Consider the following 27471-nt stretch of genomic DNA (forward strand, 5'->3'; position numbering starts at 1 on the left):
GTCGTTTATGAGACGTGATCGTTGCATGTATAAGGATATTTTTGGATTGAAATTATTTTCTTTAAGGATTTTTTTTTTTTTTGGGAGGTATCAATGTGCTCGACTTTCTCTGTGCCCCAGGAAGATTTCTGCATTCCACTGAATTTCCTCTTAGAGTTGTATTTGTTAACAGCGTGAGCTGCTGGCTTCCGTCCCGGTGGAAAAATCTGGTTTCTCATGGTCTGGAACGCCGAGGAAAAGCAAGCCAGCGAGGGAGCGAGCGTCCGACCGGCTATATATAGACCAGCAACATTCAGTCCTCAGTTTGTGTTTATGTAGTGGACTCCAGAATAGCTCCAATTATCCACAGTAACCTTAACTGTGCCCACACCTGAAGGCAGCCAGGATATTAACACTGAGTGTTCATAATGCAACACGCAGTCTCATGCACTGCAGCAGTTCTCAGTTTTTTGTCGGAAAGTCTAGTCAGTATTTCGTGTGTGTGCTCTTGTATTTTCTTTTTAACATCCGTACATGCTTGCTGCCCATTTGTGTCTTTACTGTACTTTGAGCTCTTTTTGGGGGAGTTTATCAGCTGACTAGCAAACAGCCTCCCACCTAAATACCACCTCCCCCTCCGTGGCTCCTCCAGTGTTTGGAGCTAATGCAGTCAGTCACGCAGGAGTCGCACAGCAACATGAGTGGGGCGCACATGATGCAAGTGTTCCAGCCCATGCTGATCTATGTGTGAAGTGGCACCTGTCCAAGGTTCAGCCCGCTGTCTCACTGCTCTCACTCCTGCCTGCCTTTGAGTGTCAGCTGCACACTCACTCTCTCTCACTCACACGCACACACGGCTTGATTTTTACAAGGGTGCGGCACTGACGAGACTTGGTGTACCTAACTGCCCCCTACTGATAAAGTCCTCAGCTGTGGCAAGAGCATCTCTGCATGCGTCTTTATTTTTATGGCCACATGTGGTGTTTGTCCAGTGAATTCTGTTTTTACTGCTAGTGTTTAAGCCAGCGTTGGAACTCTGCTCAGGTCAGCGGACTGAGGTTCCGCTTCAAAAAAGCAACTTTAAGGACTGATTCATATATCTGTGGGGAATACCTTGTAGAGCCTGTGATGTATCCTACCTAAGTGGTCAACATTGTTGTCGTGTCCTGCTGTTACACGTGCGGTGCCAGTCGATAGGAACAAATCCTGTGACTTTTTTCCCCTCTGTATATTGACAGTGATGATTACTGAGGCATTGATTGTTGCCCTGTCACTGATATCGTACTTCAACGTTAAACATAGCTGGAAATGCACAGGGAGAATCGACGGGCCAATCGCAGTAGCCGTGGGATGCTTCAATCTAACGTGTAGTTATGCTTCTCAGAAAGTGTACGTTGTTGCACGTAGCATGCACCGTTTATCCTTGTTCATACCTGGCCGTGCAATGATTCGTGGGTAATGGAGGCAGTTACGATCGGCGTGTAAATATTGCTCGTTTGCCTTTAAATCGACGTTCTGTTATTGTCGGAGCATGCAAAAGTAACCTCTTTATAAATGTAACCCGGCACAACAAGCGTCCATCCCCAAGTGAGCAGCGGCACCACTTTCTTTGTCACTTCAGAGTGTCGTGGCACTCTCTCGCTCATCGTGCATGAGCTGCTGCCAAAACCGTTCAGCCGTTAAATAAACACACTGCAGTGACTGAGAGATTAAAAAGCATTAAATGTTAAAAATGTGCACAGATTTTATTATTGAAACTTTGCCTTCTCTGTAGATAATTAAATGCTGCTCTCAAGTACCTCCTCCTTCACTCAGTTGTCATAGCTACCCTGTGAGCTTCTCAGTGTGACTGTCTCAGGTCTTTGAAGTCCTCGTACATACAATTTGCTTGTCACAGAATCAATTTCAGCTAGATTTCTTTTTCTGTTTTTTGCCGTGTATGCTTAGAAAAGGGGATTTTAAGCTGTAAGGGTTTAAGTCATTTCAAAGACACTTTATGAGCCCATGATTGCTTCAGACCTGAGAAGCGTGTTAGTGGTGTGGAAGTGTCTGGTCAAACGCTGAGGTTGAAAGAGATCACTTTCCTGCACTTTAAGCCCCTCATTGCTGCCAGTGCATATGTTGCTTTAACTCACCAGGATAGTTGGATAGATAAGAGTTTTAATGCACTGCAGGTATGCATAAACTGTATTAAATTTTCTTGGCTCTGTCTCTGTCTGTGTGCATGAACTCTCTTAGGAAACAAGCCCAGAACAGCTCTGCACCTCCACCAGAGAGCCCACCGAAAGAGCTGGCCAGCTGCTCTCCATCTCAAGTGAGCCTCCTCTTCCTTTAACCCGTCTCTCACTTCCACACATTTTCCTAAAGCCTCATCTGCTGTTTCCCTCTGCCTCCTCCTCCTCGTTACTGACTGAACATTTAATAACAAGTCTCTTCCTGTGATCAGACCACGATAAAGGGCTGGTTAAGACGGAGGAAGCTACATGTAAGAATAGAAAACCCCTGTTTGAGATACAGACCAGGCAGGAAAAAAATTCAGTGTAAATACAAAGCGTAATGTGTAACCCAAGCATGCTTAAGCCTTTTGTATGTTTCCAGCAACCTTGTAGAAAGGCAGGAGGAATAGGGGTAAGATTATTTCCACCTAATGTGTGTACTGGAGCGTTTCTTTCCATTTCCACCAGTTTACCAAACACTGCAGCCTGACCCCCGGACTGTTGTTGTAGTAGTCTGGTGGTGTCTGGTATTTCCCAAGGAGGGTTTTTCTAAATCATCTGGCTGTCTGCAAAAGTATAAATGTTTCCTCTTAGTATCCTCCTCTGTGAATTTCCAAAGTGCCTTTTGGAGTAAATGTTTTCTTAAGTGGTTGCTGCTGGTCAGAATTACGCATTAAGGGATATTAGAAGCTCCCCTAGAATCTTTAAATAAATATACACGTTTCCATGAATACTTAACTTTTGTTATTATACAAAATATCTTCTTGGGTATACTATATCTGCGTGAAATTGTGTTTTCCTGCCTTACTGCCTAAACAATTTTTTGATATTTTCATACTGCCTGTCCTGTTAGGTCTGTACAGACGTCTAAATTTACCATTATTTACACTTCCATTAAGCAGAGGGAGGAGAAGAGGCTCTGCTTTATTAATAGCTCCTTCCACTCAGCTGTTCTTGCCTCAGACACCTACTGTTTGCCCCTTCCTTTCCGCTCACTCCCTCTGTAAACACACGCACATACACACGTTTCCATATCTTAGTGAGGACATCTCGTTGACATAATGCTTTCCCTAGCCGCTTACCCTAATACCCTAACCCTGCCCATAACCGAATTGTAACCCTGACACTAAAGCCACATTTTGAGTCTGAAAATTGCCTTCAGACTCGTTGGGACGAGCATTTTGTCCCTATAACGGGTTGTTAGTCCCCCACAAGCATAGTCAACTTACAATTTTTGGTCCCCACAAAGATATGAATACACACACACAGGCCTCCGGGCTCCATTTTTAGCTGCATTGGTAAAAAGACAGAATCACAGCAGGTAATGCAGCATAAACCTGAGCTGGGTCTGGTCTGAATCAGGGAGTGCTACAGAACAATGGGAAGGCATATCCACACTGATGAACATGAAACTTAAAGTCTAGCCTCCTCCATCATGGCTAATCATAAAGAAGTCTTTTCATTCCGGCTGTCATCTCAGGAGACTTTTGATCTCAGGTGTCAAAGGTGCTTTGTGTGGAGAAGATTAGAAGAGCTTGGGAGGTTCAAGCTGAGCTCTTCACTGGCTCTTTGCCTTTGTTTCACACCACCAAGTCAGGAGAGCAAACAAAGTCATTGAGTCTGCCACTCCCAAAGTCTTCAGAGTGGACTGGGTCAAACAGGGCTGTCTGTAATCTAATCTCTGCTGTTGTGAAAAGGAAGCACAGTCCTCATTGTGTCTTTGCTGCTAAGAGTGCTCTTCCTCGAATACTCTGTAGTCTTGTCGTTTTCATTATGTTGCTTTCTGCTCTCATTAGTCTCTCCCCTGCCTGATTTCACCTGGAACACTATTTCATATCAAACGCTGTTTTAAGGTATGAAACTAAAACTGTTTTGTTTTCGCCAGAAACGGCCCGCTGCCGACTTCATCGACCCACTCGCCAACAAAAAGCCAAGGATATCGCACCTCGCTAGCAAGGCTGCAACACCCCCGGTTAATGGCAAGATCAGCTCTTCCAATGGCAGAGGCGATGCAGGCAGCACGCCGTCGGGAGTGGTGGGTTCAGCGCCAGATGGCGGCACGCCGTCCAGCTCCCAGCAGCTGCCCATGCTCGACATCCCCCGTCCTTTTGAAGCATTGTCGGACGTCAGCAATGACTCCAGCAACAATGGACGCGACTGTGACTCTCAGGAATCTGCGGTGCCCGAGAGGTTCAGTCAGCTGCCTTCGCTCCCTCAAACATCTTCCCCCAGACACACGATCCTGGAGGCCCCGCGGGACAAGAGCTCTTCCTCCTTAAACACCAAGTCTAAAAAGAAGTCCAAAAAGCATAAAGACAAAGAGAAGAGCAAAGATAAAGAGAAGGTGAGGGAGAAGGAGCAGGAAAACGAGAGGAAAAGTCGTGACGAGTGTGTGTCGGAGCCTAATAGAGCCTGTGAGACGAGCCTAGGAAACCTCAAAAGCAACAGTATTCCACACAGAAGCACAGGTGAGAACAACACACACACACACACACACACACAGTATTTTACTGCGTTAGATGTGGATTTCTGAATAAAAGTGATACTTGATATTTGGATGCTCTCCAGTTAGTCATCACTGTGAGTAGGTGATGCATCATGTGACGAGTCTTATTCTTATCGAACAAACTGAGACCCCTGCTGTTCGAGTTTGTGCCTCAAATGCACGCCTGTTAATTTCACTGGCAGAAAAGATGATAGTTAAATACAAATAACAGTCATACTGACGTTTCTCTGCTTTTGCATTAGAGACCTGCACAGATGACACATTGAGATTATTCAAATGTGTGTTCTCGTTTCAGATCTTAATGGGATGTGTAACAGTACCAGTATTCCTTCATCTTCACCTGAAGTGGCAGACTATTTATTGTGAGTATTCAAGTTTTGACAAATTTCTTCTTGTTAAACTCATCAGAATAAATGAGACAGCCTCCACCGTGAGTCACACATGAGGAGAGGAGATAGTTCACCGTCCCATTGGTGGTGAGACGTGACGTAAAGGAGACGGGTGCGTGCTGGTGTTCAGAAAGCGCTCATTACTTTTTTGTCCTTTTGCCACCAAGCTCCATAGCTGTGGCTGAGACACAAAAATTATACTCCTCCTCCTCACAGCCACAACTCAAACATGAACGCAGACGTGATGACACATATTTTGGGTTACAGTTTAAGTTGCACTTTTCCCGCAGCGTCAGACTTAAAAGCCGATATTGATTCTTCTCACTCCTCACAACTTATTTTTGTTGGTTATATTTCTGGGTTCTGGTAAAGTTTGTGTGTCCTTCTGTCTGTAAACACAGTTTTGAAAGAATTCTTATAAAACGTTGGGGTCATGTTAACAATGCACTCAAATTTGGCTCGCATCCACTGAGGTCTTCGAGGTCAGCTCGATGATTTATTTGTGGAAAACTGACAAAAGCCTTGTAACTGAGAAACTCTGACTCTTACAACTGTGCTGTGAGTTGTGTCATCTGTTTTTTACTGCAGACAATGTAAAAGTACATTTTAAAAAAACAAAGAAAATCCAAAGTAAATGCTGCCCAGACAGGGAGTGTCCTTGGTAGTTTGGGCTCTTCTTGTTCAGTAATATTTTTTTCTGTATTCTTCTCCTTAGGAAATATACAGTGATCAGCTCTCCGGAGCAGCGTCAAAGGTATAAAAATGATTTCAACGCCGAGTACAGCGAGTACCGGGGACTACATGCTCGAATAGAGGGCATCACCCGGCAGTTCACGGTGCTTGATAATGAGCTGAAACAGCTCCAACACGGCACAGACAAGTACAAGGTAAATACCCCGAGAGAGACGCGAAAGATTCCACGGCACCACGAGTAACCGTATAATAAACACAACGCTTTTACCTTTAATGTGAAGACAAATGACTTAAACTCTTTCCTTCTTTGAACAGACGGTTCACAATCAAATACTTCAAGAGTATCGTAAAATAAAAAAGGTAGGTTGTAGCTCTGACTGACGCTGATGATGAAGTGTGTGAGCGGTTTATCAGATTCTGACGCTGTGCTTTTTCCATCGCAGACTAATCCAAACTACAGCCAAGAGAAGAACCGCTGTGAATATCTACACAACAAACTGGCGCACATTAAGAAACTCATTGCGGAGTACGATCAACAGCAACTTTAAAAGTGGTTATTAGACTGTGTTCCCTGTTATCTCTGGAAGCCGAGCAGATGGTGGAAAGCTCCAGATTCTGCTTGTGTGGGGAGAAAAGAAGAAGAAAAAAAATTGCCATGAAGGGAGTATTCCTCTCATCGGGGCCAAAGGCTCTAGTGGGAACCAAGCGGGACACGCTCTGTTTTTCTTTTGTTTTTTCTTTTGTGGAGATGAGGCGAAGCCTGGTGTGCATCCAGAAAATGTGGCTCTGTGCAGGTCTGTTTTTCTACACACCCTGCTTATAGTTCAGAGATGTGAAAGTGTCAAACATGGAAACTTTGCCACGTTCTTGGGAGATTTCCAAATTCTTTTTCCTGCTTTGGGAACAGGAGGGACACGGAGATGAAAGCTGCAGATTGAATGCCAAATGCAATGAATTTGTTTTTGAGTTGAGAAAAAATTAAACGAATGATGAAAAAGTTTTCCCCACTTAGTGAAAAATGAATGGTTGAGATGTCGAACCTCTATTTCTTTGTATTTATTTTGGATATTAAAATGGGGGAGGAGTCTGTTTTACACTCCTCTGTATCAGTACTTTAAAGCTTCTGTTCTCACATTTTGAATGTCTGCCTGTATTTTATCCAGAAGCTGCCTTGCCCGTCTGTCAGTCTTTTGGGATAACTTTATTCTCTTTATTTATCTCTTTTAAAGAGATGCAGATATTACTGTTCATTTGAAACCGGTGCGCACGGTCACACGCGGGTTTGTGCGTTCAGCTTTTCGTTTCTAAAATCATATGCACGCGTATTAAAGGAGGGGGGGGGGGCTCGGGTTTGCGGTCCTTCAGGACGAACTCCCGAGCTCTGTTCCTGCAGTGGTCCTAAGTTGTGGTTCAGTTATTGCGTCAGTGAGAAACTATTCTCTGCTGTTAATGAATCGTCTTTCCCGTTTATTACGGCTTTTGTAGCAACAGAATGTGTCCGAGTTTTCTGAGGAGCTCGGTGTCAGTGTTACCCTTCTTCGCACTACGGAAGATCCTTGAATTGTAAGCTGAAGCAGACGGGATGCAGACCTAAAGCCTTTTTCTTTTCATCTCCGGGAAGTTTTGGAAGTTTCGGCTTGTGCACCATTATCACTTTCAGTTGTGTTCAGATCACGTTTACTTTTGTTTTTGTCTGCTAATCTTCCCGCATGCTAGTCCATCTGAGACGACTGTTAAGATGAAGCCATTTTTGTTCATCTTCCGAGTGGAGCCCGGTGGACCTCCTGCTCAGAGGAGAACCACTTTTTGCCTTTTTCCAAGTGTGATGTCAAGTATTTACAGGGAGCGACCCAAAAAATCAGTTTCCCGGGTCAGCATCGAGTCGAGATGCCCGAGAAACGTTGAGCGCCGTCAGCAAGTGCGTTTCTTATATCGATCTTTTTACGTGAATATGGAGAATCTGCACTTTTTCTTCTGATCTTGCTGTTACCTTGGGGTTTTGTCCAATCGACACACTTCTTTGTCCATCCGAGTGCATGCTTTATGAATGAGTTACAATGAACAGTCTTTGTATCTTTACTTGAAGAAAAAAAACTGCCCAAGGATATTAAAATCCACGCTGAGGCCTAGTCCGACTGTATTATCATGTAATCGAGTAGACGTGACTCTGACCAGCATGTATACCAAAGTGCTTACTGAGTGGGATGACACAAAACGCTCTACCAAATGTTGGCAAAGGAACTTTGCCAACATCACAGAATTCCCCGCTTCCAGTTCTCATTAATTTTGTCTGATTTACCATCCAGTAGGAAGTTCTTCAGTGTTTCCCTGTGAGGGGTCAGAGCTTCGCACTGGACTTGTCAGGTTTCAGATTTTCATCTTGCTCCTAATGCAAACACTACATGAAGTTCAGAACTTAGAAATGCTGCTGGGTTCAGACCGAGGCTGGATCTGGGACTCGGAAGTCTGTGAGGAGGAATGTTTTGTTACTGGTATCAACACTCTGCAACACCGAGCGTTACACCTTTTAACAAAGACTTTCAGTCACTCTTACTGTACCTTGTTTTCTACAAAGATTCAGACATGATTACTGTATTTCCCTCTCTGGTCAAAATCCATCGTGAATGAGTTTATCAGTGAAAGATATTTTGATCCAATGGAGAGCAAACTGGTAATAATATGCCAGCACAGGATTACCATGTACGAGTTGATTGTGCCAAAATGATCTGTTTGTATAGGTTTTGATTTTTTTTTTCCCCCTTTTCCTTTTCCCTTCAGTATATACATGCTGCTGTATAAGCAAAGAGGGCTTTGGAGGACAGTCATGAAATGTTGGCGCTAAAACCCAAAGCACGCTTTTTGAAAACCATAAGGGACTGGGACTGAGATGATCTTTGTTTCAATAATAAAATTCTTTCAAATCTTTATTTGTGAAATTCTGAATCCGTTGTTGTTGCCCTTCATTGTAATGGTGCTACATTTCCTGCTGTTTCCACATGGGGTCAGGAATATTTAATCATACAGATGATGAAGTCATTTTTTTTTTTTAAAGCTTACAAACATGTTTGTGGAAGTTCAAATTACTGAAGCACTTTCTCTAATTAAGGAAATCATTAATTTTTTTATTTTTTATTTTTGGTAACAATTACTGAATCGACTGGTTTGTAATACAGCAGCTATCCTTTGGATGGCAGCAGTCTCACACTGTTGGGTTCCCCAGCCTCCACACAGTCCTGGCATGCCTCGCCTTTGTCCATGAAGGCGGCAGATTAACTAGAAATATTTAGATCCATGCGGTGTCCCAGATTTCTTTGTTTCTCTTCGTCGGTAAACCCTTACGTGTGCTCGGCGACACCTTCGGGGATCCATTTGGTTGCAAGGGGAAGTAGTTAAAAGCTTCCACTTTGTAGTCTACGTGTGTCTTGTGTCTAATTGGCATCCTCTTATAATTTGTGAATGTGTGTTTGCTGACACTTAAACGTGGATCCCAAAAAGGCCTTGGCATGGCAGCATGAGCAGAGGATGCTCCAGCCAGGCAGCGCAGGATGAGGCTCGCTGTAATCTGACACACTGTGAAAGATCCCAGAAATCTACATAGCGACTGCGTTCCAGTTGGCTGGGCTGAGCTGTGCCTGAGCCTCGCTGCGCATGGCTCTCATCCCGAAGCTGGCCTCAGAGCTGCTGAGGGAGCTGGAGGGGAGGGGGGCTGGTCAGAGAGTTCACTGTGGCAAGCTGCCATCTCCCTCTCTCCTCAACATACAGCAGCATATACACAAACATGTTTACACACAGAGGTCTCCCCTCCCCTCTCTCTCTGTGCTGAAAACTGCAGAGGGATCTGCTTCTATTCAGATTCTGTGCTAACAGAGCGAGCTAGTGCTTTCATGTGAAAATGTAGGCCGTAGTTGAAATAAAGGGCTGACTCTTATTGAAGGTAATTGGCATTAAACTCGAGGGCATGGCATAATCGATGAATTTAAAAGGCTTTATTATGCAGTGGTGGATGTTAATATTAGAGGGGGCCAGAATTTCAAAGACGGATAATTCATGTGAGCCAGCAGTTCCACCGTCACACTGCTCTGACCAGCTTTTTCTGCCCTCTGTGTGATGTCATTGAGTCATCTTTTATCCTGCCTTCCTTTTCTCACCCCAACTGGTCGCAGCAGATGGCCGCCCCTCCCTGAGCCTGGTTCTGCCAGAGGTTTCTTCCTGTTAAAAGGGAGTTTTTCCTTCCCACTGTCGCCAAAGGGCTTGCTAATAGGAGTTCATATGATTGTTGGGTTTTTCTCTGTATGTATCATTGTAGGGTCTACCTTACAATATAAAGCGCCTTGAGGTGACTGTTGTTGTGATTTGGTGCTGTATAAATAAAATTATATTGAATTTAATAGAACCAGGTGAGCAGAGGAAGCCCCACACACTCGGTGTTTATTTCTTTTGTTTAAAAAGTGCAGCCAAGCAGAAGAAGGGTGTTTGACCTTAAAAACGGAGCAGCTAGAACAGTTTATTTCTGACAGTGGGTGGACTCGGAGCCCTCAAATGGTAACCGCTGGTTACTCTGGGTGGATTGAGGGGCTGCTAAGATAAATAAGGAGCATACAGAGTCCAGGAATGAAAATATGAGGTTTAAAAATGAGCATAATTGGTTTCCTTTAAGTATACGGACACTTATAATAGCTACAGATAAAGCTCATGCTAATGAGGATTCTAAAAACAAACCAGCTGCTTTACCATTAGCTGAATGTTTGTTTAGGAAAGTCTTCACACCTAAGTTGGCTGAAACATTGCTGATTTTAGCAGCTGATGTGTGTGATGACAGTTGCATTTTTAAAATGCATCAGTGGTTCCTCAAAGTTGGCACTATAAGTCTGCTCTGACATAGGTGTGAAAAGTCTCATCTCTCAGATACATGAGAGGGTTAGTGCAAATGGTCTCAGACAAAACAGGTGAACGTGAAGCAGCGATAAACATCTGCTAAGCCTTCAAGCTTTGACCAGCTACATTCGTCTCACTGAAATTTCTATTGTGTTTTTTTTTTTTTTTTTTTTGTCTTAACCACAGAATCCACCAGGGAAAGCTAGTTTCCCCATAATACTCTCTTGAGTGCTCTTTGACCTGGGAGTTTACCATCTTGATTATCTCTTATTCATTCTGCAGCACCAGCCAAACTGGCAGCTTGCTGCGTCTTCTCCTCTATTATGGACGGGTTTCTGCTTCATATCGACTGCCTGACCTTCAGGGTCATTTCTAATATCAGGAGGTTTCTTCCTTCATTGCTGATCTCCATCCAGATGCTGCATCCTCATCATCAGTTGGCAAAAGAGACGTCTAGCACCAGGCAGACACATTCCCATTTATATGGTAATATATGACTTCTTTGAGTATAATAGAAACATCCCACTTCACCAGTCATAGCTATTTTTCTTGGCTCTAATGCTTTCAAAATCAAGATACCATAGCCTGTCAGTCTATCTGGTACGGTGCAGTTTTGTGGCTAAAGGCCAGAAATTTGAACTACAGTCTCTGTTCACATTCAGGCTATAGATGACTGAACCTTCTTGTAAACAATGCTGGCTCTGTTGAGCTGAATCAGACAACTTTTCTGTGAATGAGCTGAGGTTATTTCTCTCTTCGCTCTATCTATTGTTTAAACTGTGTACTCGCTCATCCACTTATCCTCACATGTAATTTCTCATTCAATAAAAAATACAGCAACATAACCCATGAAAGTATAAATGTCTCTCCCATAACCGCCCTCAGTCCACATGACTACAGTAGCATAGATGCTTCTGCACATCCTTCAGTGCATTGTATTGTTTTTCAGCAAACATTGTGCTGCATGGGAACAAAAAGACAGGCACACAGATTATGAAAATTATATGGTGACTTGACCGGGTAGTAACCCAACCCTTCCTCAACCACAGTCCATTATAAATCATCACTCACTGTGGACACGTCACACATAAAGTAAAAAACAATTTTACTATAATTAGCTCCCCAACTACACCATCAATTTTGAATGAGATGTGCCCAGTTTCTTACACATCATATCCATGTTTAACTGTTTTGCAAGTGCACAGAAGTGTATAAACAACTGTTTTATAAAGAGCCATAGGTAGGTAGATACTTGCCTGCATAAATACTGAAGAACTTCCTTAAGAAATATTTCTGTATTTCCGTCATACATATCAAACAGCTGGTTTTGTTCTATAAAACTGTTTTCCAGCCAACCGACTTACTAGTTTTAAAATATAAATGAAATTCCTCGGGCCGTTTAAAGTCTTTACATGCAGATGTTTGAGGCCCCTGGGCAAAGCTGTAAGTCTTGTGAACAACAGCAATCTTTGGTAAATATTGTACTGACAGAGTTTTTCATTTAGGCCTTTGATCCAGACTCTGGGCTGCTGATAATGCATGTGTTTGCACATCTCTGCCTATAGTCAGCTACAGATCTGTGCTCAAATTAACTAACAGGGGTAGTCTTCAAATAGATAATGATAACAAAAGAAAAGTTATCATTATCATTATTATTATTAGTAGTACTAGTAGTAGTAGTAGTAGTAGTAGTAAAGACCTAATTAAAATTCCAAAACATCAGCACTGGGTGACAGAGTCCTCGAGTATAGACAGAGAAACAGTTGGAAAGCTCTTTGAGTTCGATACAGATTCCAAAATACAACCCTACACATTTCTAGCTGTTCTTAGGAAATGAGCAAACTGCATTATACAGTTGGTGTACCTCAGGGATATGTGTAAGAGCCAGCTTCTTCCGGTTAAAAGGGAGGTTTTTCCTTCCCACTGTGCCCCAGTGCTTGCTCATACGGGGTCACATGACTGTTGAATTTTTCTCTGTCTGTGTTATTGTAGGATCTATCTTACAATATAAAGCGCCTTGAGGCGACTGTTGTTGTGATTTGGCGCTGTATAAATAAAATTGAATTGAATTGAATTAAAGGCTGGTAAAATAATATTTAGGTCTAATTTCCAATGTTTTATATTGAATTTGTATATAAACTTTCTATAACAACACCTAGTACATAAAAACGTGTAAAACAGAATGTGTTTATTAGTACTCGTTGCATTGTTATTTGCGTTATATTTAATTTACTTAAAGCTATAATTTATATTTATAATTTATGGGTAAATAAAAGTGTATTATGTTGAGAATCAGAGTCGAATGTGTTTTTAGCATTAAAACGAACTGTTATCATTTATCATGTATCTGCCGGCTCTGCGTAAATATTCCTGCGTTAATATGGAAAAAAAGTCGTGATGTTATCGGTGTTCTCACGCAGCTTGGGAAGGGGTGGCTTGCTCGTGAGCTGGCTCAGTGACGTCTGCGTCCCCTCCGCTGCCAGTGGCCCCTTGCCATAAGTATTCATGCCGGGCAAGATGGCGGCGATACGGAATCGGTGTTATTGCCAGTGGGCATAAAAAAGGCATTTTATTTAAAATAGAACAGCGAGTCATATCCAGTTATACACTTGAACGCATCGTGAGTGTATCTGCCACGTAACCAGCGTCGACGTCTTTTTTAATTTTACGCGTTTGAACGTTTTTCTTACAAAATGTTCTCGTTGTAAGTCGCTCGCTAACCGACCAGCTGGCTAACAGAGAGCAGTTACTAGCTAGCTATCCACCACAGCCAAGCCGCCGTGAAGTGTAGGATGGGAGAAAAGCTGGAGCTCAAGCTCAAATCGCCGGTTGGAGCAGAACCCGCTGGGTATCCATGGCCGTTACCAGTATATGTAAGTGTTAAACTTTAAAGCTTAATTTTTGTAGCTTTTAAGCTTTGCCTTTTGTTTTAGTCTTTGTTAGCCGCGTTAGCTGTGCGCTAACTCTAGCTAGCAGAAAGAGCCGTGGCACGCTCGTCCGGAGAATCGGGTCATACTGGTTGGGATGGTGACAGACGTGCTGTATCAGCCTTCTGCCATGGCTGATGGCATACCTGGATTATTTCAATCCGTTCTTTCCTTGTCATACTGTAGACACTTAGATCCTACGGCACATTTGACCGTAGCTAGTAAAACTAACAGTGACAGCCACTGATCGGAGGTTGTTTTGAAATTGGACCACCGTTTTGTTAGTCTGTCCCTAACTTATTTTATGGCCGAGCATTTTTTCCCTGCTCACATAGACCACACCATATCTCCGATGGTTACACAGTAGGTTTTTGAACTCCTGTCTGTACACATCTGAATAGCAGTGTTGGCATTCCTAGACTGCCTTCTGTGTGTGTATGTGTGTTATCCCAGCATAGTTTTAGGAGCGAGAGCAGCTGACTTGTGTTTGCTCGGGTTAACTCTGTACATGAGGTGGACCCACCACCCCCATCAGTCAGTCTGCTCTGTGCAGTGATAGCAATCATGCCTGGTAGAGACACGTTTCTCTCTCTTCTCTTAATTTTATTTCCATGTAGCTGTCAGCACGTCAGTGCCTGCAGTTGACTCATTCAGTATAAGCGGAAGGGGAAGCGGTTGTAAGTTCTGTGGTCCTTTTCAGTGGTGTGTAGTTAGTTTGAACTATCTTTCTCATTTATAGTAATTGCGGTGAGAAGATAGCGGAGTTTATGAGAATGCGTGTGTGGGGTCTCTTTGGGGCGCTTTCCCCCACCCCCACGCTGCACTGTGTCTGTCAGTCTGGTTATTTCACTTCCATCATAGTGTGTTTGTCCCATCACCCGTTTCAGTCTCTGTTGAGTCAGAGTTGCTTGTCGATGCAATCAGGCACTCCCTCCCTGCTTTGCCTGACAGAGCTGACCCTCCCTTTTTGCACTATGCCAGACTCTGATAACACTCACAGTTCCTCCCTCCCTTCCTCCCATTTCCTTATGTTATGGTCTGCAAAGATAAACAGGAGGACAAACATGTCAGGAATTTAATACATCATTGGGCTGCGTGAGCTATTTATACTGTCATGTGTTGAATTAGAAACAGCTGATGCATGTGGAGTTGTGTGATATGGAGCCCATTCATGCGGTGCTCTCCTCCTGTTTTCAAAGGGGGAAACACTTCCCCTCTCCTCTCCCTTCCTCTCTTGTCCATATGGTCAAGTCTGCAGGGAGGAAGATATGAGCCTGCTCCTGTTCAGCAATGCTGTATTATTAGAATTCACATACAAGTATGTGTTCCCAGTCACGTTTAAAACTCATTGTGTTTTCCCTTTGTTGAACTTCTTGGTGGTAACAGCAGATCCCACTCCATTTACTCTTCACTCCTACATTGCACCACATTAGGATTGCTTATCACACCTACAGAGCACGAGCACATTGCTATCTGTGTATGATAGACACAACATGGTGTTACAGGCTTTTGATGTGTAAGTTGTGCTTTTAGTGAACCAAACCCATAGAAAAAATGCAAAGAAGATGTTCTCTGATCTCTTTTGTTTAGTCTTTCATCTGCTGTTTGCTCACTAAATCCCCACATCTGTGCATCTGTAAATGCTTCCATATGAAGAGCACCTCTGGTGTGGTGCAGCTCTTTATCCATCTGGTTCTAGGTATTGGTACTAAGCAGCCCCACACAACACTTTTAAGAGATACGCTGGTGTTTTAAGTACTTTTGGTGTATGATCAGTAGGAATGTGTGGATTGTTTAATTCTGTATCACCACTGATATCATTATTACGAGTTTGGCTGATATCCACAGATGTTATCAAAGATGGACATGCCTGCCTTGTCTAAAGTGTGATGCTAGAGTGCCTTAAGCCTGTGTTCTTTGTAACACCAGGGGGCTAAGTCTGGTTGCAAAAATACCAGAAAAGATTGGAAGAAATAGGTTCCTTCTTCATTGAGAAGCTCTGTACACACTGTGCTGATCAGACTGATGGCCTCAGTGTCTAGTTTCAACTGATTAATTTTGAGCCTAATTTATAAAAAATGATTTAGAGTCAGAAAGGGCCATGATAAGCTATGAGCATATCAAGGATCAGTCATATCCACCTCTTGCTCGTCACATCTGGCTTCAAAACACCAAGATGGCGACGGTGAAAAAGCTCAGCTGGAGGCTTCATAACAGGACTTCACAAACCAGTGGATGACATCGAGGTGGCTATGTCCAACTGTTATGCTGTCTATACTAGTGAGGAGTACTGGCACCAGTTTTTATTTTATTTCTAATTCATCGCCCTTTTTGTAGTGGTTTAGACATTTGCCTAATAAGTGAAAGATCACCAGTTTGATTTTCGGAGGAGACACCGATGCCTTTAGAATTGTGCCAGGAAGGGTGTCCGGCATAAAACAACTGCTAAATCAAACATGTGGAGCTACCTGCTGTGGCAGCCCCTTGTGAATAAGGGAGCAGACTAAAGTAGCTTTTATTCATTGGCCCTTTTGTGCTGGGAAAACAAAAACAAATTTCATTTAAAAAATGACCAAGCTGTTTTAAAGCTTTTCAGCTCTTTGTCGCACCATCTGAGTATTTAGCCAGCACAAAATTGATGTGACACAACAGATAAAGATTGGTCATAGAAATTTGTAGTAGGGCTGGGCGATATGACCCAAAATTCATATCTCGATATTTTTTACCTAGATGGCGATATAAGATATATATCTCGATTTTTTTTTTTAAAGCCATAAAGTAAGAACAAAAAGAGAGTTCTTAGTCAAAGCTGTGTCCCAGATGTCACACAGGCACTTTTATTAACATAGAGCATAGATGTACATAAAATTTACTCAAAAATAAATTATGAGCATTTATTAAATAATAATGCTCCATAAATAAAAGAAAACAATGTTGTTTTTGTGCATAACAAAAAGCTCACAATTGTGCAGTCAAAATGTAAACTAAAAGACGCTGAGCACAATAACAAAGACAGATTTCACAGCTGCTCTGTTCCCAACTTCTACTCTGTGACTGACAGCATTGAGTTTGAAATCCTCTTCGTAACCACGTCTCTTAACAGGTGCCATTTATGGTCCTTATACACAGTAGGGTAATATTACGTTGAAGCACAGTACGTATCACTCCGCGAGGCTCCTCGGTAGCCGTAATGCTCTGACAGTCCATCAAGCGGTGCAGCTCCGTAGCTTACCAAAGTCGTACTAAAACATTTTTTGACAGATTGCTGTGACAGATTATGTGTACCACATAAAATCGGTTCGCAGCCATCAAGCACAACCAGAATTCATACATAAGGCGCGCTGTCAACTTTTGAGAAAATGAAAGGATTTTAGGCTGTGCAGCGCCTCTGGGCTGCATGGCGTTAGCGTGGTTAGCTCGTTAGCGTGGTTAGCTAGCTAACACGTTGACGGCGTCCAGCCCCACGCACGGGTCGATGCGCAGTAACTCATTAACGGAGATTTGCCGTGTCCGTCTTGTCGCTTCCTGCAGGTGAAGCGATGGGGGAGGAGGGGGAGTTGTATTCAGTGAAGGAGGGGCGAGGCCGAGTAACGTTGCGTAAAGACAAAAGTGGACGAAAGAGAGGCAAACTTGCGGCTCCACAAGTATAGCTTTAACGTAACATAGACTATATCGATATAAAAGATATTGTCACATCTTATATCTCGTATAAAAATATATCGATATTTTTTTAAAACTCGATATATCGCCCAGCTCTAATTTGTAGCTCTAATCTCTTGTGCTCTTAGGCAGTAAATGCTAATACTGACATCTGACTCATGTCTGTTTGATCTTCTTTGTTACAAAATCAGTGGTGACTGAGCATAATTCTTATGTGCATAAATGGAGGTATAAATAAGCTTGATTAGTCTCGATATAGCTAAAACAAAAAGGCTCTTTCATCTTACTACTTTTTTGCCATTTGATAAATAAAATGTATTCAAATTTCTATACAAAGCCTGACTTTGGTCATTTGTTCTCATTGGGTGTTGCGGTGTAGATAGTTGAGCAGTGTTTTGGGTAAAACCCCTACACCCACGGTGCATCTGTGAGGAGAGGTAGTGTGGAGAGGAGGAGTAGTACGTGCGTCACTTGAACCCACAGTGGGGAGGAGAGGAGGGTCCTCTGTTCTTTTTGTCTGAGTCTAGCTTTCAGACGGCGTTTATTTTTAGCAGCAGCTCTCTACTGGTGTTGCTGTGTGCCGTCTTTGTGTGAGCAGGTGACCTCCCCCTGCTGCATCTGATTCGCTCACTTCATACTCTGTATAGCTTCCATATTAAGAGCTACACAGTGCTTTGCTCATGTGTGTTTTAGGAAGATTTGTAGCTCATTATCATTAATAGTTAGCTCCATAATGTGGTTAACTGCTGTGCTCCGCTAACAGATCTCCTGTCTAGCCATGGTTCTTTCAGGGTGTGCGCATGGATGTTTTAGTTTTGGCGGAAGTTTGCGTAGTATTGGCGGGTAGTATTGAGCGGGAAGCTGGAAGCTGTGGGCTGAGAGCTGAGAGCCGTTAGCTCATGCTGCTGTGCCAGGCCTCAAACAGCTGACAAATAGCAGGCTCTCCTCCTCTCTCAGGCCCCCCTTTCCTTTCACAGTTCTTTTTTCGCTTCTCGCTTTCACTTTCCCTGCCTTTGTCCTCTTTCACCTTCAGTTTTCTTTTTTTTTTCCCTTTCTACTTTCTTTCTTTTCTTTCTCTCCAGCAGAGGCTCTCTTTGGCAAAGCAGGAGACGGAAAGTGGGTCAGTGGGTCAGCTCAGGCAACAGGCTTAGGCAGCCTGTGTGCTGGATGCAACTTGAGTCCTGTTACTCACAGAGAGCTGCTCAGGCACTCCTGCTAAAATTAATGAATATAATTTCCCTGCATGTGTAAAATACAATAGATTTTTATCTTATTCAAGTTTGCTTCTGACCAACTTAGGGTAATTTTCAGAGACACGGGATGTAGCATGAGCATAGCTTCAGCCTCTCCAGTTTCATTAGGGTTCCCATTGGCATCAGCTATTTTTTTCAAGTTCCTATATACATTCAAATAGACACATACAGTCTGCATTAACATCTCAAACAGATGTTATTGAAATTCATAAAAACTCATCTTAGAACAGTACATTAAGACAGATACATATACTAATTTATTTTAAACACACGTTAACTGGGTAATAAGATTCAAATAATTTCTTTATAAGGTCTTTTTGTGGCTCTGTGGTGAAATGTTTAGGACATTTGCCTTACATGTGAAATATCCCTGGTTCAGTCCTGGGAGGAGACACAAACCCGGCCTTAAGGGGTCACAAGCTGCTGTACTCTTACTAATGATCTCAAAGGCAGGGGTTTCGTCAGGAAGGGCATCTGGCGTAAAATCTCGTCAAATCAAACATGCAGATCCATCTGCTGTGGAGACACCCTCAGGAAATAAGAGCGCAATCAACACGCAGGGCTCACAAAATCGCTAGCCCGATGTCCCGGAGCTAGCGATATCGCCTGTCGGGCGACCAAAATCTATCTCAGCCTTGCCCGTCAGGCTATATGATAACCCGACGGGCGGGGCTGAGATGGATTTTGGTCACCCGACCAGAGATATCGCTAGCTCCGGGACGTCGGGCTAGCGATTTTGCGAGCACTGAACAGTATCTCTTTCTCTTCTTCTTTGTTGTAATTTCTCTTTAATTATATTTATAATGATCAAAACTCCCATCCAGCAGTTTTATACCTTACCTTCACACATATTAGTGTGCATGTCATATTTACTTTCCCTCCACTCGATGTCTTTTTTTTAATAGAAAACGGTTTCATTAACATTCCTGCTGGATTTGGAAATGCTGTTTTAACAGGCACTGTCGCTCAGCAGGTAATCCGACCTTTCCAGGGTCTGTTACACAATCCGTTGCAGAGCTAATGCAGCAAAAGACTCATGAGTCATAAAATATGTTTAGGGGCTATAAATGCATTTGCTGCAGGGTTGCACACAGGATCATGATTTGGTTAAAGGAAACTCTGAATATTAAACATTACACCGTTCTCCAGACTAACATGCATTAATAACAAGAACAGTTCCTCGTGGCTAATTAACATAAGCAGCATGTGCCCATGGCTAATCAGCATTTCATTGCATACGCACATCGCCAGACCATATATTTACACACATCTTGTTTATACTAACACATGCTCAGTACAATACTGGCTCAGCAAGCACTCTGTTAAACTGATTATTTCCCCATAAACATATCAGGAGTTTTTCCCTGCGGTTAGCTACTGTGATGAAGCAATACCCCTGTTTCTCTGCGATTGCATTCACATAATCCTCCTAATGCACATTCAGAATCTCCCAAACACTAAAAAACTGAGTGGTGGTGGTAGTGGCTCAGGAGATAGGACAGGTCATCTGTCAGCAAGATGGTTCGTGGTTCAATCTCTGGCTGCATGTTGAAACATCCTTGTGCAAGATACTGGCGTCGTGTGTTTACCCAGTGCTTCGATCAGTGTGATTAGATGTTGTATGAATGTGTGTGGGAATGGGTGAAGGAGCTTTGTAGTAAAAAGTGCACAGTACAAAAGCACTATATGAGTACCAATCCATTCACTCTTTTTCCTGTTCAGGCCTGCTTTTCAGCCAGTCAGCAATTTGCCTACATGTAGCACCACCTTTCATCCTATCATGTCCTTCTACTGTGGAACCAGCTAACATTTTGGGTTCAGGAGACAGAGACTCTGTGCTTCTGAAATTAGGCCTGATTTAGGCTACATCATAAAATGTTTAATGTAGCTTAAATCAGGTGACCTTGAACCATCTGAGGAACTTCCTCTTTCTTTTTATGATCACTACGACAATACTCAGTGTGGTAAATGGCTGTAACTCAGGAAGGTAGAGCAGGTCATCTACTGATCGGAATGTTGGTGGTTTGATCCCTGGCTCCTCCTAAATATCCTTGGGCAAGATATTAACCCCAAGTTCCTCTCTGATGCATATGTCAGGGTATGAATGAGTGAGTGGTAGTAAGCACTTAACAGCATAGATGACAGTACTTGTGTGAATGGGTGAATGTGGCATGTTGTATAGAGTATTATTTTAGTATTTGAGTATTCCCGGCGTAGAAAAGCGCCATATAAGACTCAGTCCATTTACCATTTAAATATTTGTCTTCTCTTTCCCCTCACACTCCCTCTGGTCGCTGTAGGTGTTTGTTCCCACCTGAGCCTGATTCTGACAGTTTTTTTCTGCTAAAAGGGAGTTCTTCCCTCCCATGATTGTCAGTTGATGAGATTGTATTAGTGTTTTGACCTATGATTTACTGAGCTGTGGTATTGTAAGGTCAGATGTGAAGACAGTTTAGGGTATTTTATTTTCAGCTGTCAGTTTATTAGATACACCCCACTTAAACATCAGTCTTCTAAAACTATCATGGCTTCAGCAGTGTTGAGGTTTTGTTTAGACTGGTTTTGAGTGGTCGTGTTTGGAGTTTAAGGACATCTAAAAGCTGTAATTTGTGGTGCTGCTGAGTGAAATGTTTTATTCTCGGTGTGGTTTTTGTAATATTTTCTCCCTCCCTTTTAAGGATAAACACCATGATGCTGCTCATGAAATCATCGAGACCATTCGGTAAGCGATGTTTCCGTCCTGCGATACTCCTACATGCACATGACTGTCAAAGACCTGATTTAGTAGTGATTTTATGTTTGTTTATTTAATAGGTGGGTGTGTGAGGAAATCCCAGACCTCAAACTGGCAATGGAAAATTATGTACTCATTGACTATGACACCAAGAGGTAAAATAATGTCATCAGTATCTGTAAAATCAAAGTCTGTGAGTCAGACAGAAGGTTAGATTGATGTCTCTGATAATTAGTTTAGTTAGTTTATGAGTCAGATTTAAAGACTTGATTAATTTTACCCAGCCATGATAACAAATTAGGTCATGATAGTTAGGGTTAACCCATGTGAGCTGTATTATTTCACTCAGAAATGTGCTGTTATTACTTAAATTAAATTATAGAGATCATATTTTATGTGTTGCCTCTCTCTCCCAGCTTTGAGAGCATGCAGAGACTTTGTGACAAGTACAACAGGGCCATTGACAGCATTCATCAACTGGTGAGTCCATATGTGAAAAGTTCCTTGCTGTTTTGTAGGAGAAGGCTGCACATTAGTCACAAACCTGGTTCTTTTGAATCTGTGCCCTTTGTGAATCATTTTCCCTAACTGTTTATTCTGGTTTTGAGTATTTATAGTAGGATATCAGAGCCAGTGTTCTCTAAGGTGGTCTATCTTTGTCCTTCAGTTATTGGATTTTGGTAAGAACTCTTTAGTGTGCTGTCTTATCTACATTCCACTGCAGTAATTAAAGAAATAGTCCACTTACACAGGTATTCAGACCTTTTGCTATTGATTTCTGGTGCATGCTACTTTTCTCAGAGATCACTTAGGAACTTCTAAAGATTGTCTGGAGTCTACCTGGCACTAATTAAATCATCTGTCCATACAACAGTACATTTCCCTAACCGCTTATTCCTCGAGAGCTGGAGCCTATTCCAGCTGTTGAAAGGTAGAAGTCAGAGTATATACCCTCACAAGCCCATCTTAAGGCTAACACAGGGCTAATTAAATCAGCTGGTCATAAATATGATATGTGTCTGTGTAAGGTCTTACAGCTGCTGATGAATATTAGAGTAAAAACTAGTAAACTGTAGTCTCTGCTATTTAACTAGCCTGGGCCTTTCCTGTCTTATCTTTGCTTGCCAACATGCAGACCAGGGTGCCTTTCTGGCAGCCCTTAAAATCATTTTTCTGCCTCTCCAAGTAGTCTCTTCCCCCATCGTACTCCAACGCCACTGTCTTGGACTGACATAGGCTATGGTAGCTGTTTTTTGGCAGTTGAAACCACCTGTGAGGAGGAGCTGCTCATTGAGAAGAGCAAGGTTTATTCTCAGCACTTGTGGTCAAAGTCAGCCAAGCTGGATCCTGTCCATGGGACTCGTAACCCCTTAGAAAGGCAGCTGAACATATTTTTCAATAATGTATTTTTTATGTCAGTGTCAAAGTGCAGAGAAGCAATTTATCAAATTTATTATTCGATTAAAAAATGGTGGATGTGCATCCTTTGCTTTTACCCAAACTACATAAAACAGACAGAAACGTAAAATGTTCACTGATACTTGCCATCCACCGGGATTAAGCTCAAATAACTGTACCATTAAAAATAGAGAAAAATCTAAAGGACATGTTTGCCAACCTTGTGGGATCTTTCCCAAAAGAATTGAGGCTGTTATTTATTTATTTATTTATTTTGCAAAAGTATTAAGTGAATGCTTCACATATTTATTGAAATGGGATATTTTAGTCTTTTATTTTTAACAGTTGTACAAACCACTCAAAAAGCCTGTATTTGCTTTGTCATTATCATGTGTGCAGGTTAATTGTGAAAAATAATTAAATACGTTAAGATGATACCGTTTACAATGAGTCTGAAAACTCCTAAAAGGGATGGAGTGCACTCTCTGGGGGCGCTATGTAATTGATGCAAATCCTGTTTTACAGTGGAAAGGGACAACCCAGCCCATGAAGCTAAACAAGCGTCCTTCCAATGGGCTGCTGAGACATATCTTACAGCAGGTGTACAACCACTCAGTGACCGACCCAGAGAAGCTCAACAACTATGAACCCTTCTCCCCCGAGGTGTACGGAGAGACCTCTTTCGACCTGGTGGCCCAGATTATTGATGAAATGGAAATGATGGAAGAAGACACCTTTGTTGACCTTGGCAGTGGTTAGTTTGCTGTTATACATTTCATTCTATACTAACCACTTAGTAGAAGCACCTGAAGTTTGTCTTTGTTTCTTAAAAGTACTCCAGTAAAGTGTGTTTGTGGTTACTTGGATAAAAATGCTAATTAAGAACTATGAAAATGTCTGAAATTGTAAGATTCAGAACTCCAGCATAAATAGCAAGTCTGGCAGCTTTGGTGTGTTTATGTATTTTTAAAGAAATTGTTTCATATTTGCAGGAGTAGGGCAGGTGGTGCTGCAGGTTGCAGCAGCAACCAACTGTAAACACTACTACGGTGTAGAGAAAGCAGACATTCCAGCTACCTATGCAGAGGTAACTCCATTATCTCACATAACAGATATACAGACCCAGCAGCACGAGATCACTGCGTTTAGATTTGTTTTAGTGAAAAGCCAAAGCTTACTATAGACAGCTGTAAACTAGAGCGTAGTCTAGCAGAAAGAGCACCTGCTGTTTATTTCCTCTTCAGATCAGCCTTCAAACTGGTTTCTTTGTTAGCATTTTTTTGCCCTGTCACGCTGCACCAAACAAGGTGCATATACCTGTTCCACACTTGCACTAAAGCACTAAACGGAGTTCAATTAAGATTGTAAATGTCTGACACAGCTGGATTGAACCTTAAGCGGTCTTCAAACTTCCAGCAGCTCTATCATAATGTGACTGTAGTGTATGACTGCAATCAGTGCCGGTTTGACTATAGAGCAGGTAACAGACTGGTGAGTAGTGCCCAAGCTTCAGATAAACATCCCTGCTTTGAATTAATGTCTCCCGACTGGGCGGAAATTCAACTCAAAATCTTAGTCTTAATCATAAGTGTGAAACTCATGCTCGAGTCATTCTGGTAACTGAAAGGGCGTTTTTTAGAAACCAGTATCCAAACTTTAACTGGGGGCTATTTGTTTACTTCCTCTCTTTCTTGAAATGCCTCCACAACTCTCGCTTTATCATAATTTTGACTTTTAAAAACTTGAATTTTCGTATCAAGTGTTCTGATATTGTTTCTGTTCTTTGTTTCAGACCATGCATAAAGAGTTTAAAAAATGGATGAAATGGTATGGGAAGAAACACGGGGAGTACACAGTAAGTTGGTTCTTGTGTGACACAAGTTGCACTTTCATTGCACACACGTTCAGAAGAAACAAATTCAGGTGCTCTGTAGATTCACAGGTGTTCAGGACTTTTTCCATAACCGTACAATTTGTTTCAGCTGGAAAGAGGTGATTTTCTGTCTGAAGAGTGGAAAGAAAGAATCGCCAACACAAGGTGGTGTACAAAGCCTGATCACAGTGACAGACTGAAAGACAAAATCTTCATTTATGCTTTTCTGCAAATAAGGCCGTTTAGAATCTGAATCTAATCAAAATATAATCAGAAAATCGCCTCCTTAACTGTTTTTGTCATTCATTACATCCTGAGGTAACCATTTTTACTGTGAATTGAACTGTGAAGTATTTCCTCTTGTCTGTTTTCCAGTATTATTTTTGTGAATAACTTTGCCTTTGGTCCAGAGGTAGATCACCAACTGAAGGAGCGCTTTGCTAACATGAAGGAAGGTTAGTACTTTTCAGCTAATAACTACACTACTTACTCATTACTTGTTTGTACTTGAAAACATCTGCGTTATTTTATCTTTCAGTTAAAAAACACTCAGACATACACAAGGCTCTTAAATTGGAAAATGTATAGATCATCACTTAAATTCTGATCAGAATTATCAGAAAAATTGAGCATAAATTATGTTGCACTGACGGTCTGTTAGGCACATTGATGAATTTGTGTTCTATAGAGTCAACAATGTTTCAGCTTCAAAGTCACAAACATACAATTTCTGCATTATATTCAGACCCACCACTTTTTGTATGTCATGTTTGGATCAGAGCATTCTTTTAAAAATCATTTGAGGAGATGTGTCCACTTTTTCTTTAATCTCTACAGTCTGCTCTCTGTTAATTTGGTATTTTCAAATTTCCCAGCAAAACTGAATTGAGACCCTTTATTGAAAACTAGAGAAAATTAATCAAAGATAGAAAAGCAGTTTGAAAGCAGGTGCATGTAGTATTTTGTTTATATAAAGCATCATGTTTTTGTAGTGTTGGTAGTGATTAATTCTTCAGCTGTTCTCATTGTTAATTAAGCTAAAATTGGCTCATGAGATCCATCCATAGATAGTTAAAGTGATTGTGTAAATTACCATGCGTGCGTCAAGTAATGAGCTGAAAAAGCTGTGGTGTGTACAACACATGTAAAGGATTTTTGTGCATTTGTTTTTCTATTTCCCCAGGAGGGAAAATTGTATCCTCCAAACCCTTTGCACCTTTAAACTTCAGAATCAACAGTCGAAACTTGAGTGGTAAGCACCCAATTTATTTAAAAAATAAATAATATTTAAGGCTCAATTAGACTTCCGTGTGATATTCTTCCCTTCTGTCCTGCAGATATTGGCACAATTATGCGTGTGGTGGAGCTTTCTCCACTCAGAGGCTCTGTTTCCTGGACTGGAAAGCCAGTTTCCTACTACCTGCATACCATAGACCGCACCATAGTAAGCACCCATGCTTCTCTTTGTCTCTGTAATGAGAGGAAGTGGTCCCAGGCGCCCACACGTGAAATCCTAACAGAGGATCTCGTCAGCTCAATAAAAAAATAATTGACTACTAAAGCAACACAAATAAATTATCCATTAGAGACGAACCGTAACCTAAACTCAAGAGATAAGCTGCCATAATAACAGCTGGTATCATCTTAATGAGTAGTGTATCTTGAGAGTAAGCAATCTGAGGTTTCACAGGCAGACATGTGCTTATTAGATTACCGTGACATATGTGTCATTCCAGTAACTGGTGAAAGTAATCCCTGGTTACCTGTTGAAATCCCAGTGAGAAAACTGGCAGGCTGCCTGGAAAATGCTTGTGACAGTCTCATTATGCAGATGTGTTTCTTGTCACCACCTGATGCCGTTTTCCCTCTCCGTCTCACTCTTTATGAAGTTTTATTTGGCGATGACACAAAACACATTTTATGTACCGATTGTACTAAATTTAATTATTTAGTGCGTTTGCTTTTTTCAGTCAGAACTGTGAAACGAGCATGCACCTGATTCTTTAAGTGTTGTTACAAACGTGTAAATAAGAACTCTTAATCTAATACCCACATTTTCCTTTTTCTCATCTTCCAGCTTGAAAACTACTTTGCTAGTCTCAAAAATCCTAAACTCAGGGTGAGTCTTCTTCTTCAGTGTGTTGACAGTCCCTGTATTTACTACATTTTTTGGATCAGACTAGTAAATTGATTCATCTTCTGTTAGGAGGAGCAAGAGGCAGCTAGAAGACGTCAGCAGAAGGACAGTAAAAGCAATAGTACCACGCCTACAAAACCCAAGGAACCAAACAAGGTACAAGAATGAGAATTAAACCCGGACAATCTGGTCAGCGTTGTGAGACGGGTCTCTGTGTTCTCTATGTGACTGTTATCTCTTTGTGTAATAAAGCAGGACTCCTGTGGTGAAGAGGAGCGTCCTAGCTTGGTGACTGTGGTCAAGCCCTCCGCTAAACCGAGAAGAACGCGACTCCTGGCCAAAGGTCGCAAGCTGAACAATAAGAAACGTGGTCGACCCAAGAAAGCTACTCCAGCTGCTGAGAAGAAAAATAAGAAGAATCAGAGTGCGTTGGATTTGCTGCATGCCAAGACCCTTTCTGCAGCACCCCCTCAGGGTAAGAGCGCTAACGCGTGCGCGCGCGCACACACACACACACACACACACACACACAATATGCTGTCTGTATTATTTCCTAAACAGGACTTTTATTGATGTTACTAATGAAAATATTACTATGCGTGCAGATGCATACCGACCACCTCAGAATCCCTTCTACCAGCTACCTCCCAAGGTCCAGCACTATACCCCTAGTCAACTTCTGCTGAGCCCAACTCCCCCTGGTTTGGAAAAACTGCTAGGTAAGTTAATGAAGACACCGATTGATTTTTTATTTTTTATTTTTTTTAAACTGTGATGCTGAAAAACCACATGCACCATACCAGATATACACATGGTTATATGAAATTCAGG

General features: G+C 42.0%; 2 protein-coding genes across 4 annotated transcripts in view; both read left to right on the forward strand.

The window, feature by feature from the left end:
* ell (elongation factor RNA polymerase II) overlaps window positions 1-8710 on the forward strand; it is a 37100-nt gene extending 28390 nt beyond the window's left edge. Inside the window, exons 7-12 of the mRNA XM_086282214.1 lie at window positions 2218-2293; window positions 4081-4663; window positions 4997-5063; window positions 5806-5977; window positions 6099-6143; window positions 6227-8710. Of these exons, the coding sequence (XP_086138340.1) occupies window positions 2218-2293; window positions 4081-4663; window positions 4997-5063; window positions 5806-5977; window positions 6099-6143; window positions 6227-6331 (1048 nt within the window). The 3' untranslated portion in view covers window positions 6332-8710. The remainder of the gene's footprint in view (window positions 1-2217; window positions 2294-4080; window positions 4664-4996; window positions 5064-5805; window positions 5978-6098; window positions 6144-6226) is intronic.
* Window positions 8711-13135: 4425 nt separating this feature from the next.
* Window positions 13136-27471, forward strand: part of dot1l (DOT1-like histone H3K79 methyltransferase) — a 29645-nt gene continuing 15309 nt past the window's right edge. The window contains exons 1-15 of one of the 3 annotated variants that reach the window (XM_086282701.1): window positions 13136-13531; window positions 21177-21220; window positions 21313-21387; window positions 21649-21712; window positions 23156-23384; window positions 23623-23717; window positions 24423-24485; window positions 24613-24668; window positions 24879-24958; window positions 25687-25755; window positions 25841-25947; window positions 26581-26622; window positions 26710-26796; window positions 26893-27115; window positions 27246-27359. In XM_086282701.1, the coding sequence (XP_086138827.1) occupies window positions 13451-13531; window positions 21177-21220; window positions 21313-21387; window positions 21649-21712; window positions 23156-23384; window positions 23623-23717; window positions 24423-24485; window positions 24613-24668; window positions 24879-24958; window positions 25687-25755; window positions 25841-25947; window positions 26581-26622; window positions 26710-26796; window positions 26893-27115; window positions 27246-27359 (1429 nt within the window). In that variant the 5' untranslated portion in view covers window positions 13136-13450. The remainder of the gene's footprint in view (window positions 13532-21176; window positions 21221-21312; window positions 21388-21648; window positions 21713-23155; window positions 23385-23622; window positions 23718-24422; window positions 24486-24612; window positions 24669-24878; window positions 24959-25686; window positions 25756-25840; window positions 25948-26580; window positions 26623-26709; window positions 26797-26892; window positions 27116-27245; window positions 27360-27471) is intronic. The other 2 variants (XM_086282703.1, XM_086282704.1) reach the window with 2 other exon arrangements.

The sequence above is a fragment of the Aulonocara sp. 'chitande type north' Nkhata Bay genome, linkage group LG23, assembly GCF_057382095.1.
Source record: "Aulonocara sp. 'chitande type north' Nkhata Bay isolate Kocher_YH1m ecotype deep benthic linkage group LG23, A_spYH_male_GT1.1, whole genome shotgun sequence".
Classification (NCBI taxonomy): Eukaryota; Metazoa; Chordata; class Actinopteri; order Cichliformes; family Cichlidae; genus Aulonocara; species Aulonocara sp. 'chitande type north' Nkhata Bay.